The sequence below is a fragment of the Martes martes genome, assembly GCF_963455335.1.
Source record: "Martes martes genome assembly, chromosome: 5".
In the NCBI taxonomy this organism is placed as follows: Eukaryota; Metazoa; Chordata; class Mammalia; order Carnivora; family Mustelidae; genus Martes; species Martes martes.
The window spans coordinates 26,975,608-26,994,583 of record NC_137892.1 but is presented as its reverse complement, the minus strand read 5'-3'; the positions used below and the strand labels follow the sequence as shown (position 1 = coordinate 26,994,583).

General features: G+C 40.1%; 1 protein-coding gene across 5 annotated transcripts in view; it reads right to left on the bottom strand.

The window, feature by feature from the left end:
- Positions 1 to 1,182: 1,182 nt before the first annotated feature.
- PRR16 (proline rich 16) overlaps positions 1,183 to 18,976 on the bottom strand; it is a 191,029-nt gene continuing 173,235 nt past the window's right edge. For all 5 annotated transcript variants that reach the window (XM_080804868.1, XM_080804867.1, XM_080804866.1 and 2 more), the window contains one exon: positions 1,183 to 3,534. In XM_080804868.1, the coding sequence (XP_080660994.1) occupies positions 2,779 to 3,483 (705 nt within the window). In that variant the 5' untranslated portion in view covers positions 3,484 to 3,534 and the 3' untranslated portion in view covers positions 1,183 to 2,778. The remainder of the gene's footprint in view (positions 3,535 to 18,976) is intronic.

The window sequence follows — 18,976 nt, the reverse complement described above, 5'->3', positions numbered from 1 at the left end:
TGGCCGATGTGCAGAGCCTGAATTAGACAATTAAAATTTTGAAAGCCATTTTGGCTAATGACAGAAGTGGCAAGGCCACTTGCAACACTTTAATTATAAGCTTATTATGTTGCCCTCTGTTAGTTGCGTTCCCTGTTTTACAAGTTTATATCTATTTAAAAGCATACGTTCCGGTGAATGCTTCAAAGTGATCTGCCAGGCAAAAAGAAAACAAAACGAAAAAAACCTTATTGGCCCAATGTATTTCAAACCTTAATGGAAGAAGAAAAAAATGAAATAATGGAATAAATAAACTCAAAAGAAAGTCCCAACACTGATATAATCTAACATTGAATCTGAATATTTAATAAACTAATAAGAGAAGTTCAACCCCTCTTAACTCTTTTAGGTTAGGATTTAACTTGGCCTTTTAGGCCAAAAGCTGTTGGACAAGTGTTGAATGAGAACAGGTATTGCCATTTTAGCAATGTCAACAATGACGCTTAAAAAGATGGTTGTGCGTGGGGTACCTTTGACTCTACTTTGAGAATGAGAGATGAATTTGAGCCTCACAGGTTGTGACTAAGCACCTGGTTCAAGGTCCTTCTTCCGTCGGCTTGAATTATTTAACTTATTCAACCCACTTCATTGTAATTGAGTTACTTGCTCTGTGAGTGATTTGTGGTTGCTAGGAAGTTCTTACCTTGAGATCCAGACTGGCTTCCCGACATTGACAGGGGTCAACATTTCAAATGAAAAGCTAATTATTAGGTCATGGTAACTTGCTGTGAAAGGAAGATGAGCTGAACAGAGAAAGCTGCGTGTCTTCCAAGACTGTTTATGATACCATATGGTCTGACACTGGCTGCACATTTGAAAGAAAGTAATTACTAAAATCTAGAAAATGATGAAAGTTTGGGTTTATTAATAAGTCTAAATGAATGCATGAAAAAATTAAATATATATTAGCTTGGTATTCGGAAAGTCAATTCTGTGTTTACTTGGGTCAGATTTATTAAACACAGTTATCGTATAATTAATATATTTGAGATTGTGGCTTTTCTCTATTATTGGTCTTACGTTCTATAACTTTCTGGGAAAAAAATGGGTTTATAGTGCTTGCGTTATCTTCACAGCCAACACACACAGGAACGAAATCATGCTGAGTAAATTTGTAACATGACATCTTCTATTTTTTCACTCATTTAATTGTTCCTTCAAAAAGTCATTTTCCCCCTGTTATTCTGCCTAAGGTACATTACCATTTCTTAATAAGAAGTTGTTGAAAAACAGTATTCCAGATTACCATCATATGGCTTGAAAAGGGCAACAAAGAAACAAGACAGCCTCCTTGCAGCAACAAAAATTAAACTTTTGAGATCAAAAGCCAAATAGTCCCAAAATTATAGTTATCTTTTTTATTAAGCTGCTCAATAAACCAAATTTCACCAAAGAGAACTCCCTCTCCTCTTGCCAATTAATAGACAACTTTTGTTCAGGTATGCACTTGTCATCACGATTCTAGGACAGATGAACTCATCTCTAGTTCCAGAACAAAATATGCAATCTGCCCAAATCACAGTAGTTGGGAAGTGAACTTGATCCACGGGTGGGTAAGTGACATAAGCTGGCAAGTTAGCCTTAAGAGAAGGACCTTTGTAAGATGTCAGGAGGAAAGGATGTCTTCTCTTGCTTCTATAAAATAACAAAGATCCCTGGCATATTTCAAATGTGAGGGGATACAGCGTTAAGGCTGATACTAAGAACATCCTATTCCAGAAGCATCTTTATTTTCCGCTATGATTCTCTTATAAATGGGGATTCCCTTGGGGACGCAGAGAACTTGCTGTTGAAGGAGGCAGATCATCCCACTGCTTCAGTGTCCTGGTTTATGGTGTGACTGGGAGGGATGCTGAGTGTGAGGAAGATCTAAAGGGTTTGGCCGTGTATTGGGTCAATGAGACCTTCAATATATGGCCTTGGTGTACCACAAGGCATAACATGAAAATGTGTAAATACTACTTATGACCTGATAATGATATTTGATTTAGAAAATGCTGCTGGATACTCACTGTAATCTTCTCCAAACTTTTTCAGAGTAGCTACCCATTTTGATGAATATTCACACAGGATTCAATGAACCACGGCTTCATTTCTGCTCTGAGGAACGTGTGCTTTTGCCATTAGGTACTGTTGTTTATTGACGTATGATATTTCCACAGACAAAAATCTTTCATTACATATATAGGGGAAACATATAATCATTATTGGATAGTATAGAAAATAAACTTTTTGGTACTGTTCTCGGCATTTCATAATGTAAAACTAGTGACAAACATCTTTAGAAAAAATAATAAAATAGTCCTTCGGTATTAAAATTTCTTCCTAAAAAGCATCTGGCCAAAGTTAGGAGGGTGACATGTTATTAGTGCATAGATGAGTTAGGCATGAATAAAATGAATCTAATTCCACCTCTGATGGTAAATCAAACCATTTGAAATCTACAGGCCACTGTTTCTCCGAGGTCGGGTGCAAGAAACAAAAAACGCAGCTTTTTCATGGTTCTGTGGCTTCTGATGTTGCAACTGTTTAAACACCGTGTACCCGGGATATAAACGACATAGTGCATACTTACCAGGTGGTTTTTATGCCACTTTGCTGAATGCAGGATTAATATATTTGGGCTTTTTATTGCTTGAGTAGAAAGTGCTCATTACTTATTATTTTATGTTTATAGTATAGAAATTAAAAAACAAAAACAAAAACAAAAAAACAGAAAGGTTTTGGAAATGGCATACATCACACTGTTGTAGTGGTTGATTTCCTCAAGATCGTCTTCTGTGGTTTTGGTGCAGTGGGAGGAGGCACAGTTGCAGGTCTGAGAGGGGGGAAGCTGTTACTGTGGCTTATTCCCAGCCCCCCGTTTTCCAGCGGAAAAGGAGGGAGGTGGGGTGGAGGAGGGAGGGGAGGGCCTGGGTGAGGAAGCTTCCCCGGTGGGTGGACAGGTTCGCTGTGTAAATGGACCTCCCTGTTTTTTATGTTATACCGGGCGTCACAGTCGGGACAATAGCCATGGTACTGCACTTTTTCATTAAACCGAACTCTTTCCCGAGGCCCTGCCTGGGGACACCTGTCTTTGTCAGGTCTGTGCGTCAGAGGCGGCACGGGAGCCTTGTCCAAGGTACTGGCGGGTAGGCAGCAGATGTCTCCGTTTGGAATTTTTTTCGGTGCCCCGGGGAAGCCTCCGTTTCGCAGGAGGGTGCCATTGGTCTTCAGGGTATTGGCCACGGGCACCCCTCTCGGGGGGTCTTCGCACTTGACCGGGGTCAACCGCGGGGGAGGCGGTGGAGGGTTTGGCTTTCTCAGGACGGTGAGGATCGCAGACGGGTGCGCTGGGGGTTTGATGAGGGGTGCATTGGCCTGCACTTTGATCTTCTCGATGCTGGAGGCAGTCGTGCCGCTGGAGCTACTGTTCAGGGTGTCCGTTTTGGAGCTGTCGGTCATCTCATCCTCCAGCTGGAGGTCGGAGGTCAGGGTGTCAATCTGGTCAACCACCTGATGGAAAGGACAAGGTAACTGTGTTAACAATGACCCAGAGCCAAACAGACTAGTAACAGCCGTCTCCCTGTTGAGCTGGAAATCTGCTCAGGGAACCTTGACTCACACTACATCCTTGACTCTGGTTGGAAAGTGTTTCCATTCCATACATTGACAGAATGGCCTCAAGAGGCGTGTGGACTGTTTGATAACCTAATGATGTCACGTACCTAGAACATAATATATGATTTACATATACCTTCTCTTCCTGGCTCTGCTGAACCCACGAAAGATAAGACCCTGATACAGAAACAGAAATGATTTTTTAAAAACAAGAGGTGGTGGCTTTCCCTAGGCTCAGCCTGTAGAAAGCTACAGGAGAACATTAATCTCACGTGAAAAATGAGAAAAGCCAGATACTCTGCAAAACCCTAACTTTTCTTTCTTTTTTTTTTTTAAAGACTTTATTTATTTGTTTGACAGACAGAGATTACAAGTAGGCAGAGAGGCAGGCAGAGAGAGAGGAGAAAGCAGGCTGTCCACGGAGCAGAGAGCCTGATGCGAGGCTCGATCCCAGGACCCTGGGATCATGACCTGAGCTGAAGGCAGAGGATTTAACTCACTGAGCCACCCAGGCGCCCCAACCCTAACTTTTCTTGAGACGATCAGAGAATGGAGAATCACAAGGACACCCACCCAGCTGAGCTGCAAAAATTCTCCAGGCCTCTGAGGATAGAAAGAGCACGTGGACTGTTGGACCTTTGGCAAGTCATAGGGAACAGAGAGCCTCCACCAAAGTGAGGAAGCAGCTAGAACTTTAATCAATAAATCATGACAATTTAGAGTCCCCAGGAGCCCAGACACAGTGCTGTCTGTCCTCACTCACATCTCTGTTCCATGAGCCTCTGGTGTTGGGTGCTGAGGAGAGCAGGGCAGAGAATGGAATGAATGAGTCTCCCCCCTCCACAGCCCCCCCGCCATCTTTGGGCACATAGGCATAAACCCCAGGGACTTCCCAGATCTTCATCCCTTATAAAATACAACGTATAAGCATTAAGGGAATGGCAACAGTCTCCTGCTTCTGAGAAAGGGGAGAAGCCATTGCTGTCTGACTTTGGGGAAAGGGGCAGAAAATTCTCTTGGCCCCAAGAACTTGCACAGCACATGTCTGCCATCACTTGAGGGAGGGATCCAAGTCACAGCATCTCAAGAGCTGTTGCAGACACCAGGCAGAGGCAGGGAATCCAGTGTGGCTGGCAGAACCACCAGATGGTGATGGAGTTCTGACCCTAGTGAAGGAGAATAGATGAGAAGGAGGGAGATAGGACCGAAGAGTCATGATGCTAAAGCCGCTCATGGAAGGACTCTGGCATCGCCCCTAACAGGCTTGCCTGAGGGTCTCTGTCCTGTTCAACACGGTCAGGAGGCAGCTTGCTGGAAGGAAGCACAGCCTTGGCTCAAATGATGGATATCAGAACATGCTCACTCACCCTCCCTCAGGCAGAGATCTTGGAGACCATGCTCAAGGTCGCCATAAAGGCACGATTACCCATATACAAAGATGGGAAGGTTACGGATCATTTTAAAATAGTTTATTTACATATAGTCCTTTCATTTCATGTTTCCATATGCAGATTTGTCTCTCCTTCTTTAGGTCTCAGTGTGTTCCACTGTGAAACTGGCTCTTTGACACATGGTGGCAGAATTGGACTCAAAATGAAAACATCATCGGCATCCAGAACGGTAGGGAGGATGGAGAGATTTTACTTCTTCCTCATGAGGTCTTAAGGGATTGCTTCTTGCTACTGTCACCAGAGCTCAGCCTTCTAATTTTAGCTCCTATATATATATATATATATATATCAAACCCATTTCTCTGCATTTCTTTGGTCCTCTCTGAGCCGCCATTATTTACCACAGGGTCCCCCGAAGTCACCTTGTTCCCTCTTTCAATTCTGTTGTGTCAGTGATTTTCTAAAACAGAAATGTGCTCTTGGCGTCAACTCCCTGCTCAAAACCTTTCAATGCCTGTTCATTTCTCCTGTGGTAAAGATCAATTCTTAACACAGTCTCCAAGGTCGTGTATAGTTTCCCTCAGTGTTGTGCTGGTAAATGTTTAAAACCGGTTCTTAGAGGTGTAAGGGAGTTTTGATTTGAAAAAAGTTGGCCAATTTCTTTGGTGTAAATTCCCACTGTGATCAATTTCAGGTTAGCAAATATGACATCACCGCATGTGAGGTTGGGAAGAAATGTTCACTGACGTAGCAGCAGAGACGCTTCTACAGGCCAATAGAATCGGCAAAAATAAACTCAGAGGCACAGATAGTAGTAGACCGTAGTAAAATAATTAAGAATGACTGAGAAAATTAGAAAGCCTTTGTACTCAATGTAATTTACTGAATATGAGTATACATATATCTATACATATTTAAATTTTTTTCAATTCAATTAATATACAGTGTATCATTGGTTTCAGAAGTAGAGTTCAGGGATTCTATATTTTGGTTTTAATAATGATTATTTAGCGGCAGGCTCACACAAAATTTCTGAAAATAGAACAATTGGCCCTTTTGAGCCAGTCCCGGTCAGCACATTACCGTCTCTCCTCAAACGACTCCCCATCCTCAGCTCTAATAAATTTCCCTTTTCTTTTCTGCTCTCAAACCCCCTGGGTCTTCTTCTAGGCCCTCATAATTGTCAGTCTGCTTCCTGCCATAGGACATTTGCACATACCAATTTTTCTTCTTGAAATGCTTTGCTGCCTCTTCTCTGTCGACTTAAAGACTTAGCTCAGGAGTCCTTCATGACCTCAGCCTTCCCCATCCTCCTGCAATTTACCATGTGTGTCAGGTGAATTTCTTTCTTTTTTTTTTTTAAAGATTTTATTTAATTTGACAGACAGAGATCACAGGTCGGCAGAGAGGCAGGCAGAGAGAGAGGAGGAAGCAGGCTCCCCGCCGAGCAGAGAGCCCGATGTGGGACTCGATCCCAGGACCCTGGGATCATGACCTGAGCTGAAGGCAGAGGCTTTAACCCACTGAGCCACCCAGGCGCCCATCAGGTGAATTTCTTAAATATTCACAGGGAACTTTCTTTCTTTCACTGAAATCATCTGCATACTTTGTGATTGTTTAGAGAGTAGGAGGAGTCCTGGAATAGTCTTTCCTCTCTAGATTCTCATTTCGGTGAGATCAGAGACCATGTTTGTTGATACTACCGTGACATAAAGTCCTAAGGTGCTGAATGACAATTAAAAGGGGCTCAATAAATACTTGTTAACTAAATGCACTGAAGGCTATTTTTTTTAGTTTAAGAGTGAACAACAACAAAAGAACACAAACAAAAAAGAATGAATGAAAACGTGTTCTTTTTCATTTGAGTTTTGAAGTTGTTACTTTGCAAAGTCACATCTGATCAGTTATTCTAGAATAAAATAGGGGGAAAGAGATTTATCTAGAAATGATCTAGTCTGATGGCACAGTTTATAGCTCTAGCCCAGATATCCCAGAAATTAAAGTGGGAGGACATGGGAAGAATGTGAGAGATGGGGGATGGGGAATGTGAGAGATGGGAGAGATGATCGTACTGTGCACGATCTCACCTGGAGAGATTCTTTACCCTGAGCCTTATATCACATTACATATCTACAGGGAAGACGAGAAAGCTGGTCCACTCTCAAGGGAGGGAGGCTGCTGCTCAGAGACGAATCAGTATTGCCCGGGCCTCTCATGCAGTTCTTTTTTTTTTTTTTTTTTTTTAAGATTTTATTCATTTATTCGACAGACAGAGATCCCAAGTAGGCAGAGAGGCAGGCAGAGAGAGGGAGGAAGCAGGCTCCCTGCCAAGCAGAGAGCCCGATGCGGGGCTCCATCCCAGGACCCTGAGATCATGACCTGAGCCGAAGGCAGAGGCTTTAACCCACTGAGCCACCCAGGCGCCCCTCTCTCATGCAGTTCTATAGCTGCTGGTGGGTTTTAGTCTCCTTGTTGTTATTTCCTGAGTGCCTATTAAATGAAAAACTAAAACAGACAAAATACAGTTGACCCTTGCATGACACAAGGCTTAGGGGTGCTGCTTCTACTGTGCAAAGCTATGTCTCTGTTGAACCCCCAAAACTTAACCACTAACAGTGGACTGTTGACTTGGAAGCCTCACTGATAACAGAAAGAGTTGACGAACATCAATTGTGTATGTTGTATGCATTATCTACTGTACTCTTACCTCAAAGTAAACTAAAGAAAAGAAAATGTTATTAAGGAAATCATAAGGAAGAGAAAGTACCTTACAGTATTGTATTTTTAGAAAGAAATCTGCATACAAGTGGACCTCCAGAGTTCAAACTTGTGGACATTAAAGGTCAACTGCAAAGTCCTCGTGGAGCAGGGAATCCAGTGGAAGGACCAGGCATGAATTAGATACTCAAACCAATAACTGTAAAAGTACTAATATTCTAGGAGCTCTGAATGACAGACTGAGATATTGTAAGAGGAGAATTAAAACAGCCCATCAAAAAGTCAGCAAAAATCATACTAAAGAATTATACACAAAACTACAACTTTTGGAAAGCTGTAATTTGGTAGAATATTGCTAAGAAAACATCATGGAAAACCAAAAATCATTAAAAGTATAAAAATTTTACCAAACCACCATCCAATTAATGAAAGAGGATATAGTTACTTTTATTCCTGAAAATAATCAATTTAATCAGAGCCTCTCAGTAAGCCCATTTGTTTCTTTGGATGGGGACTGTACTTTTGATATTTCATGGATACCAGTCAGGCATATAAAAATTATGAAATTTATAAAATCATTTAGGATAAACACAAAAAATAATTATTCATAACAGACAAATAAAGACTTTATAGAAAGAAAAAAAAAAGTCAGCAAAACCTCTCTGAAGGATGAGTGGCTGTTAAATGGTAGAAGAGGAGCGATTCCAGAAGGCTGTTCAAGGGAGGGCCTGATAAAGTTCTTCTGACAGAAGAGAGGCCTGAGCACGAGCCACGGGAAGGTGACTCTGGGCTGAAGGGTGCTGTGAGAGGTCAGGCTGGAGAGTCAGCCAGCAGTCGGGCTGTGAGAGGGTACTGCTAAGTGCTGATCAAGTACCACAGAGTCCCAGAGATTTCCAGAAGGGAGAGACGCCCTGTTCAAAGAGATGATAAATTGCTATTTTTCAGAATGGAAGCATCATCTAATGAGAGAAGCACACAGAGCTCCCAAACAGGAAAATATAAACAAACCCACGCCCAGACATGCTGTCATAAGAACACAGAACACGAAAAAGTGTAGATGCCAAACGTACCGAAACGGCACGTTAATGATTTTGTGTTAAAGCTACATGGGACCCAGCTGGTGCAAGGACACTCAGACCCTCCTGAGTCCTCCTGAAAGCATGAAATAAATCTTTTGTATGAAAAGTACCCTCCCTGCACTAAGGAAGAAAAAGGTGATGTTATCACCAGAGATAGGAACTTTAAAGCCAAGAAAACTATAGGAAAAAAACTTGTTCCTTTTAAAAATATATATATTTTATTTATTTAAGAGAGAGAGAGAGACAGACAGAGATGGTGAGAGAGACCATGAGTATGGAAGAGAAGGAGAAGCAGGCTCCCAGCTGAGCAGAGAGCCTGATGCAGGACTCAATTCCAGAACCCCAGGATCATGACCTAAGCCAAAGGCAGATGCCCAACTGACTGAGCCACCCAGGTGCGCTCTTGTTACTTTTTTACTCATCTACTACCTCAGCCCAAATTCTGCTTAGAATTCCTACTAATTAAAACTCCCAAGCCTCTGTTTTCTTTATCCCCTCAATTGCTCACTAATTTATTTTCTCTTTGTCTAAAATGTACAAAAACTGCCTGCCTTGGTCATTGGTTTGGGTCTCAGTTTCATTATTGGACCTCCATGCATATATAATAAAACTTTGCTTTTTTCCTCCTGTTACTCTGTCCCACGTCAATTTAATTCCCCAACCAGCTAGAAGAACCCCAGGAGAAAAGGAAGAAAGGTCTCCTTCTCCTACAAAAGTAATGATAGGAGTTTTACAACAATAAAACAAGGGACACCAAGTATGTATTGAGCAACAAAAATTAGGATGACATATTTGCAAATAAGCAATGTAAGTCTGAAAAAAATTTAAGAGTATGTTTCATAATGAAAGAAAGTAACTGAAAATATAGTTGAATTCTTCTGTAAACGTGAGGGTGAAATCAACATTGTCACATATAAAGACTGGGAGAGTGTACTTTTTACAACTAAGTTTTGAAAGTACGGATAAATGACAAATCAGAAAAAGGTAAAAAACCAGAAGAAAGGGCTAGCATACAAGGAGCATAGATGAACAAAGAAATGATAAAATAATAAAAATGTGCATTGGTTACAAAACAATAATGACTAACTGGAGAGATGAGAAAAATGTGAAAGTAAGATACTAGGAAAAATGATGTCTGATTGGGAAACAATCAGAGTTAAAACATTTTAAGGTCACTGTATTTTTTTATGTATAAGAAATCAGTAGCAATGTGATACTGATTATGGCTCATTAAGTCAAGAATGCATGTGAAAAAATTTTAGGGCCATTACTGAATTAAGAGACAAACTTATAATTTCCCAAATAATATACAGTTTAAAGACTGAGTAAGAAAAATTTGGCAACTTTTAAATTTTAAAAAGGCAGAAAATAAGAAAAAACAAAACAAAAATAACATAGCAAACAGAAAAGAAACTACGTAAGATAGAAAAAATAACTCCAAATATATTAGTAATCATAACAAACACAAATAGATTACAATACTTTATTCAAAAAAGGACACAGGGGATGTCTGGGTGGCTCAGTTGGTTAAGCAGCTGCCTTTGGCTCAGGTCATGATCCCAGCATCCTGGGATCGAGTCCCACATCAGGCTCCTTGCTTGGCGGGGAGCCTGCTTCTCCCTCTGCCTCTGCCTGTGCTCGCTCTTTCTCTCTCCCTCTCTCTCTCTCTGACAAATAAATAAATAAAATCTTTTAAAAAATTATTTAAAAAAAGGACACAGAAACATTCATGTAAATGGACACAAATAAGATATAGCAGGCAAATATTCTAATGAAACCTGATGCAGCTCCATAAACACTAAGCAAAAAGGTCTACCTAAATTTTTCTTCATCGAAACAGTTTTGTTTCTGCACTAACTGAGGCAAAAAAAAAAGACTGAAACAGGGATGCCTGGGTGACTCAGTCAGTTAAGTGTCTGCCTTTGCCTCAAGGCATGATCCCAGGGTTCTGGAATTGAGTCCCACATCAGGCTCCCTGCTCAGTGGGAAGTCTGCTTGTCCCTCTGCCTGTCGCTCCCCCTGCTTGTGCTCTCTCTCTCTCTCTCTCGCTTGCATTCTCTCTCTCAAAAATCTTTAAAACAATGAATGAAACAAAATTTGGAGATTACACACACACACACACACACACACACAAAATCAGAAAAATGTTGTAAAAAAGTAACCGACACAAGCAGAATGCCTAATTTCCACTCAATCTCATGAGTAATCAAGGGAGGGCAAAGTGAAGACAGATGCAATAGCATTTCATTCTTAAAAGTGATTCAAAACAAGACAGGCTGATAATTCCAGTTGATGATGATGATGTGGATAAATGGGGAGTATGTACGTTGCTAAGGACAATATACATTCAGTCCATTAGAAAAGTTCTGACAATGTTCTATAAAGTGGACAGGGGACATTCTCTATGGTACAGGTATTTTAGGAAGAAAGTCTACCCTACTCTAGAGAAACTCAAATGGACGTGCACAGGGTTGAAAAAGCATAGGAATGTTCCTTGCAGGTTGTTTGTTATCTCAGAGCAAAAAAACTGGAAACCGAAATATCGTTGCTAAGTGCTTAGGTACACAAAATATAAAGTAGTTCAAAGGAAGTAACCAGAACTACATGTATCAGTAGGGATAAATCTAAAAAACTGAAAGTTGAGTAGAACAAAGTTAAAACACAACTACTCAGTTTGTCTTTGTTGTTGATATATAGAAACAAGGGTAGTTTATGTTACAGAATATGGAAATAAATAATACACATCAAATTTAGGCAAGAAGGAAGGGGAGTGGATGTTGAAAGGCAGCTACCATATGGCTAAGATGCTTTATTTCTTTTTAAAATTGATGCAAAGTAATTAGGAGAAAGGGTTGACATTGGTTAAGTCTGGGTTATAGTTGTTACATTACTTTATTTTCTGTCCTGTGTGAATCATTTTATAACTTGAAAATAAAATAAATATTTAACACTAGTTAAATAAAGTTAGAAAGAAAGGAAAGAAGTGATGCTTGCAGCTGCCATGTGGAGAACATATTGAAAGGTGCCGAAGTTTATTTACTTGGCTACTTAGACTCTATTGCAGCCAAGTGAGAGATGAATAAATTAGCCAGACAAGGAATGCACTGTGTCCTTATAATTACATTTCAATGTTTGGCTGAAACTCTTTCAAAGTACCATGTTGCAACTAAAGGAATCATAACCACAGGCAAGATGGAATTAAATGGAAGACAAAATGAAAGAAAATAGGTCTAGGGGGACAGAGTGTTTGCAGATATCTGGGGGTGAGAAGAAGCATGACATTAATCCTAAGTCTGAGAACATGCACACCTAACATTAGAAGCAAGGGAGAATGGGATGCCTGAGTGGCTCAGTCGGTTGAGCGTCTGCCTTCGGCTCGGGTCATGGTCCCGGCGTCCTGGGATCGAGTCCCGCGTCGGGCTCCTTGCTCCGCGGGGAGCCTGCTTCTCCCTCTGCTTCTGCCTGCCACTCTGCCTGCCTGTACTCTATCTCTCTGACAAATTAGTAAATAAAATCTTTAAAAAAAAAAAAGAAGCAAGGGAGAAATGTATCTCTCGAATATGAAACTGAGCCATCTGTCTAATTGTGGCTGCTCACCTCTAGAGAGGAATCTGCTCATGGAATGCAAGCAAAGAGATTTAAAGAAAGGACAAGAACAGGTGATGTGTTCGATGATCTTCAGAGGTTTTTGTTAGAATCACATACAAGGAAGCTGCGGATCAACTGTGAAATAATTAAGAATAATAATTGTGATTTAGGAATCACACGAGCTCCAGGTTTTCATACCTGGGGAATATCCTTAAATATTTTCATAAAAGAGAGGCAGATTTGGCAGAAATTACGTGGTTTTATGATCTAAGCTGTTTGTGGAAATCCAAAATTCGTTCATATTAATTCTATAAATATTAAACTATAAAGAACAAAAACAGAGACAATGTAGGGTTATCATTAGAGTGGAAGTCAGGTCAAACAGACTGACCTAGAATTAAAAAAAAAAAAAAAAAAAGAGCTCTCTGTCCTATGTTCTCATGTGGCAATGTCTTTTTTATTACTACAATTGCCTTAATATATTGGAATTATTTATTACAATTGCCTTAATATATTGGAATTATCTATTTGTACATGTTCCCCTCAGACCAGGAGCATGGATTTCCACCTTAGTTTCCCAGGCAGGAAGCAGTGATTGCAAGAGTACACGCTCTAATAAGCTGAGAGAGCCAAGTGGACAAAAGTAGACTTTGAGAGAAAAGACATATCTCCACCTCACTTCCATCCCTCCCAGCTTTTCCAACTCGGGTCTGATTTTCAAAGTCTTCACACTCACCAATTCCAGGTGGTTCAGAAAGGCACAAAGGAATGGATGGAGCAGAGAAAGGGCAGGCGGAAAGAAGGCATGGGTGACACCTGGTAAGCTCTCCCCCTATGTTCTTGACTTTTTGAGCCTAGTTCCACAGCTTGGGGTAGAGAACATTTCGGATACTCTCCAAAACAGGGAAGCTAGTTTAAGTCTATATTTATCTTCCATTATTTGTCTATGTCAACAGCTGTACATGTATTTAGAACGTTCCTAAACCCTGTTGATCTTGTTTAAATAAAAACCACACAATATATATAGTTCAATTGCCTTAAAAACAAAGAAAACCCTTTCTCAACTTGAGGGAATCTTCCTCTAGGGTCTTCTCAGTAATAATTCGCAGCTACAAAAATGGCAGCTTCAAACTTAGTGGAAGGAAAGAAAGAATTTAGCCCTGACTTACATCTGTATAAAAAAGTTTGTGAAATCTTCTAAGGTCTGTAATATTGATTTACCAGAGTCACCGCCTTTTGAATATGTGGCATCAGCTATAAAGATGTAAGAAGAGAAATGAATGGGAGCCATAGGAATTTTTCCCAAGAGAGAGAGCTGAGAACACCCCCTCCTCATAGATCCCAGACTACAGTCAGTGGCTGAGCCCCAGTGCGGGCAGACCCAAGAACTCTGCCTAGCAGCGGCACAGTATACAGGACAGCAACTGGCAGACCCAGCCAGATCCTCCCTGAAAGACATGAAACAGAGAGGAGCGGAGTCACCAGTGGGGCTCTTTCAGCATGAGGACAAGTGGCCAATATCCTTGGCCTTCTGTTCATAACTCACACACTTCATATCTATTTTGGATATTATACCAATTTTTGAAGACCTAATTTATATTCATCTGTGTACCTATTACCTATGCTACTGACCTACTGATAGCATTAAAGTAAGTAGTTCATCATAGATCATACAACTTTGTGTCCCCTTGCTAGATTATAGGGTTTGTTATACACTGCCTCTGAATGGCTCTGCACAAATAATTCTTGTAATCATTTTTTGAATGTGCTTGTGTTAAAAAAAATAATATGTGGAAACACTGAGATCAGTGGTTAACTCTGCTTTGGAACTTATTTATCTTGAAAAAAAAAATCTGTAAGAGCTTTTAAAAAAATCCCAGGAGTTACTCAGGCTTCTCTTGATATTTGAAAAGGCCCAAGGACCAGTATTGAAGAGTTGCTCAGGGGGTAAACACTAAATGCTTGCTTCCCAAGAGATGACTAGAATAGTCTTGGGTTCCTGAAGCTGTCTCTGTATTTCTACAGCAACTGTTCATCCTTAACATTATTTCTTATAGACCTAGCCAGCTGGCTGCTGCTATAGTTCCATGATATCCCAAACACCATACTAATATTTTTGTATTAGCTCATGCTTCTGCGTTCTCCTTGTCCTTGGTGCATCTGAGAGAGTACCATGCTGGCTCTGAAATATTCTAGGGTAGATAAGGCAGTACCTTGAAGCTGTCAGAGACTCAAGCTCTGTCTAGCTTTCTGCTCTGCTGTCCCAAGTGTGTGACTTACATTTCATGTCCAACTTCAGAGCTGGACTTCTAGCCGTCACATAAGCATTTCAAGGGGAAGAACAGAAAAGGTGAGCAAAGGCATATAACTACGGCTGTTTAAAGAGATGTTTCAGGAGTGATGCATTTGATTTGCTTACATTTCACCAGCCAAAATTAAGTTTCCTAGAGGCAAGGAGGCTGGGGAATGGAGGCTTTTGTATGGGGCTCAATGCACCTAGTGAATAGCAATGATTCTATAGAACAAAAAGGGAGGAAGGATATTTCAAGTCAAATAGAAGCCTCTGAAACACACACACACACACCACACAAACAAAAAAACATATGCATCTAACTATTCTTGTTGGGAAGTACATGAGAACAATAAACTTCCTTAAAAATGTTTAATTTTTTGAAACTTTTTAAAGTACCGGGGTTGATTTCATGACCAATAGTGACCTGAGACAAAACCAAAATCAGGAAGCTTGACTGACTGAGCCACCCAGGCATTACTTTTGAAACTTTTGCAGACAGCACGCAGTATATTTTGGGGAAGTATTGTGTTGTTTGCTTTTGTCATGTACATAAAAGAGGCAATGGATACTCTGTTCTCTGGAAGCAACCAAGATTAAAAAGAAAAACAAACAACACCATCATTCATGTCAAGCCTCATCAACAGAATAGCAAGATAAAGCTATAATGTAATCTGTCTTGTTTTCTGTGTATTCACCTGGGTTTGACAAATATCTCTTGTGCAAATTATTACAGGAGACAGTGAGAATTACAAAAAATGTTTCTAGTTTAATAGGGACTGATCACACGTACTTAGTGTCTTCCTCTCCAAATCATAGTTAAATGACAGTAAAGGGGAACGACAGTAATAAATTCAGAAATTTTTCTCAAAGTGGGGCATACATGGATCAGAGATTTTTATAAATACTGGGATGAATTAATAAAAAGGTGGAAAAAGCACTGATGGAATCCCAGAAGAATTTCAAACTTGAAAGTGGGATGCAGAGAGGGTGGGAGTGCGAATCAATGCAAAAATTAGAGTGTGAAGTTGCTGAGTGACTGTAATTCACAGTGGAAAACACTGTGTCAAATGGCCTCATGTTCTTTGAAGGGCAGCAAGATTAGCAGCACGGCCGAAGAAGTGAGATTGTACCTATAAGGAAATCGAGCAACTGAGATTTTAGCTGTAAGGAAACTGAACAATGTTTCTGGATAAACAGAAGGCTGAGTCGATCGTGAAGATGAAGCTGCCATTATTGGTGAACCAAAGAGAACTTTGCAATAAATCTAATTAGTGTATTACAGAGGGTTGAGAATGTCTTGCAGTTATAAAATAAGACCATACAGTTATTTTTTTTTAAAGTAGAAGATGTCAGAGAAATATTTGGAATATAAAGCATAAGTACTAAATTAAAAAAAAAATAATAGGAAGGCTGGAAGATACAATCTAAGAAAGATTCCCAACCATAAAGCAAGATTTTCTCTTAAAGGAAAATACAAGAGAAAAGCTAGAGGACATGGAGAGCAAGAAGACCAGCCCTGGACCTCCAACTGATTGAGGAGTTCCAGAAGAATGGGGGGGAAATGTAGGAGGGCAATGTTCAAAGAAGCAATAAAAGAAAAAAATTCATAGTAGATAATACAAAGGGAGCTTCAGATGGAAAACACCATCTGAGGGCTAATCAGGGAAAAACAAAGTCGACCACCCACCAAATAAACCCAGGACACCCAGAAAGAAGTGAAAATCAAATAAACCTCGCAGTTTCTCCAGGACAAATGGATAACCAAAAACATTTTTACCAGTAACTTCAACGGTTCTGGCTAAAGTGATTTCAATCCCATTTCTACACTTGGCTAAATTACCATCTCAATGTAAGTGAAAATTGAAATATTTTTGGATATTAGTGACAAGGACAGTGTATATATCCCTTGTATCTGTTCTTCGAAAGTGAAGGATATACTGTAACACAGTAAAATGGAATCCGAGACAGGAAGAATTAGAGCCAAGAAACATTGTAACACAGAAGTGTGAAAGCAAATAAAAGAACTTATGAATAACACCCATATCACAGACCTACAAAGCAATTATTCTTTTTTTTTTTAGATATATTTATTTATTTATTTATTTATTTATTTATTTATTTTAGGGTGCTGAGGGGCAGAGGGAGGGAGAGGGAGAATCTTAAGCAGACTCTGTGTTGAGCATCGAGCCTGGCCTGGAGCTGGATCCACAATCCTGAAATCATGACCTGAGCCGAAACCAAGAGTCCAAGGCTTAACAGAGTGCACCACCCTGGTGTCCCTAAAAAGCAATTACTTTAAAGTAACACAGGGAATCAGAAAGCTCCAAGAAAAAAATAATAATGAGTTCCATTCAACAGATCATATAACTGGAAATTTGTAACACAGCACTGAAACGGGGAAGAAAGAAACTGTTGACAGTGTGGTTGATAACAATGGTGTGCGAGGTGAGAATTCATTCGTATCTTCAATTGAATTCATTTCTGGGAGGTTCAAGTTTAGAGACACACATTTAAATTCATTTCTTTATGAGTTCATTAACATTGTTTCATTCTATTTTTACTATTGAGATACTGGTTATTGATGGATCTCTTCAACATATGGAAAAAAACAAAAGATTAATTCTTCATCTTCCATAAAGATGAGTCAAATGACGTGAGCTGAAGTTTTAAAAAAAAGTGTTGGAGATATTACTTAGATACCTGACTAGTCAGAAAATAAAGACAAGAAGGGGCATCTGGGTGGCTCAGTCAGTTAAGCACCCCACTCTTGATTTTGCATCAGGTCATGATCTCACGGTCATGAGTTCGAGTCCTACATCAAAGTCCATGCTCAGTGCTGAGTCTACTTGATAATCTCTTTATTCTTCTCCTCTGCCCCTTCCCTGCTCGCACACCTGTGCCTTCTCTCTCTCACACAAACAAATAAATAAGATCTTAAAAAAAAAACAAAAGAAAATAAAGATGAGTAGCTAAAAGTGGTTGTGTCTTGAGAAAGGACTAGACACTGGATAGAGATGATAAAGAAGGAAGGGCCACCGAGGGCTCAGCTAGTGAAGCGCCTGACATCTCAGCTCAAGTCTTGAGCTCAGGGTCCTGAGTTTAAGCCGGGAGCTGGGCTCTGTGCTGGGTATGGAAGCTAGTTTAAAAAGGAAAAAAAGGATAGAAGAATGAGAATCATACTGTTATATCCTTATAAAGAATGTGATTTGGAGATGGGAACAAAAGTGTGTATAACTAGCTTGATGATGGTTAAAATAATACCTAAGAAAATCAGAGATAAAGGATGAGCTGGACCTTATTTATTCCCACGTAGGCTAATAATTATGGTACATTGTGTGTGTGTGGTGGTAAAAGGATCTGCGAGTCCAGGAAAGCAGGAGTGATCTACTCTTTCCAAGCAGGTCAGTGGTAGCATTGGTCAGAGATCATTTCAAGCCAGGTGACACCTGAGAGAAGTCTTGAACGGTGAAATAAAATTAGGAGGAAAAGTCATTTCTTGGCAGAGGCATGAAGGTATGAAACCCTTTTTTTTTTTTTCTTAATGTGTTTGTAAGGAATAAAGTAGGAATGGATGAGCAGGTGGCCCAGTTCGTTAAGCATATGCCTTTGGTTCAGGTCATGATCCCAGGGTCCTGGGATCGAGCCCCAGAATGGGTGGCCCACTCCCTGCTCAGCTGGGAGCCTGCTTCTCCCTCTCCCTCTGTCTACTGCTCCCTCTGCTTGTGCGCTCTCTCTCTGACAAATAAATAAATAAAATCTTTTTTTAAAAAAAGAATAAAGTAGGAAATGACAAGTGAGTAGGACAGAAGGCTGAAAATAGATAAAGACCAGGTTCAGGGTAGGGGGGGTGCCCAGTAGGCCATGTTAAGAAGTTTAGATGCTGTAAATTGCAATTTTCAAACATGAGTCGTCAGAAGGATGAGATTTAAGGCACCACCAAAAAAGTGCATGGAGTTAGTACTGTGACAGAGAGATGCAGATGGGATGCTCATGTTATACTAGGTTCATTTCCTTTAAGTCATAGTTTACTTTATAGTCATAGTACTGATAGTATATAGATAGCCTCGGTCCAGCTATAAAATTTAACTCCAGATATGATTTATCCAAAATGTTAATGGGCCCTTGCAGCCTTGGAAAATCACACAAGTTTCAACAGGTTATGTTACTTGAAGCACTAAACAATCCAAAATTTTTAACTCCACGCTTTACAAAATCAAGACGCTTATTTTTTTTTTTTTAAACTTGTAACACGAAACTACCTGGTTTCA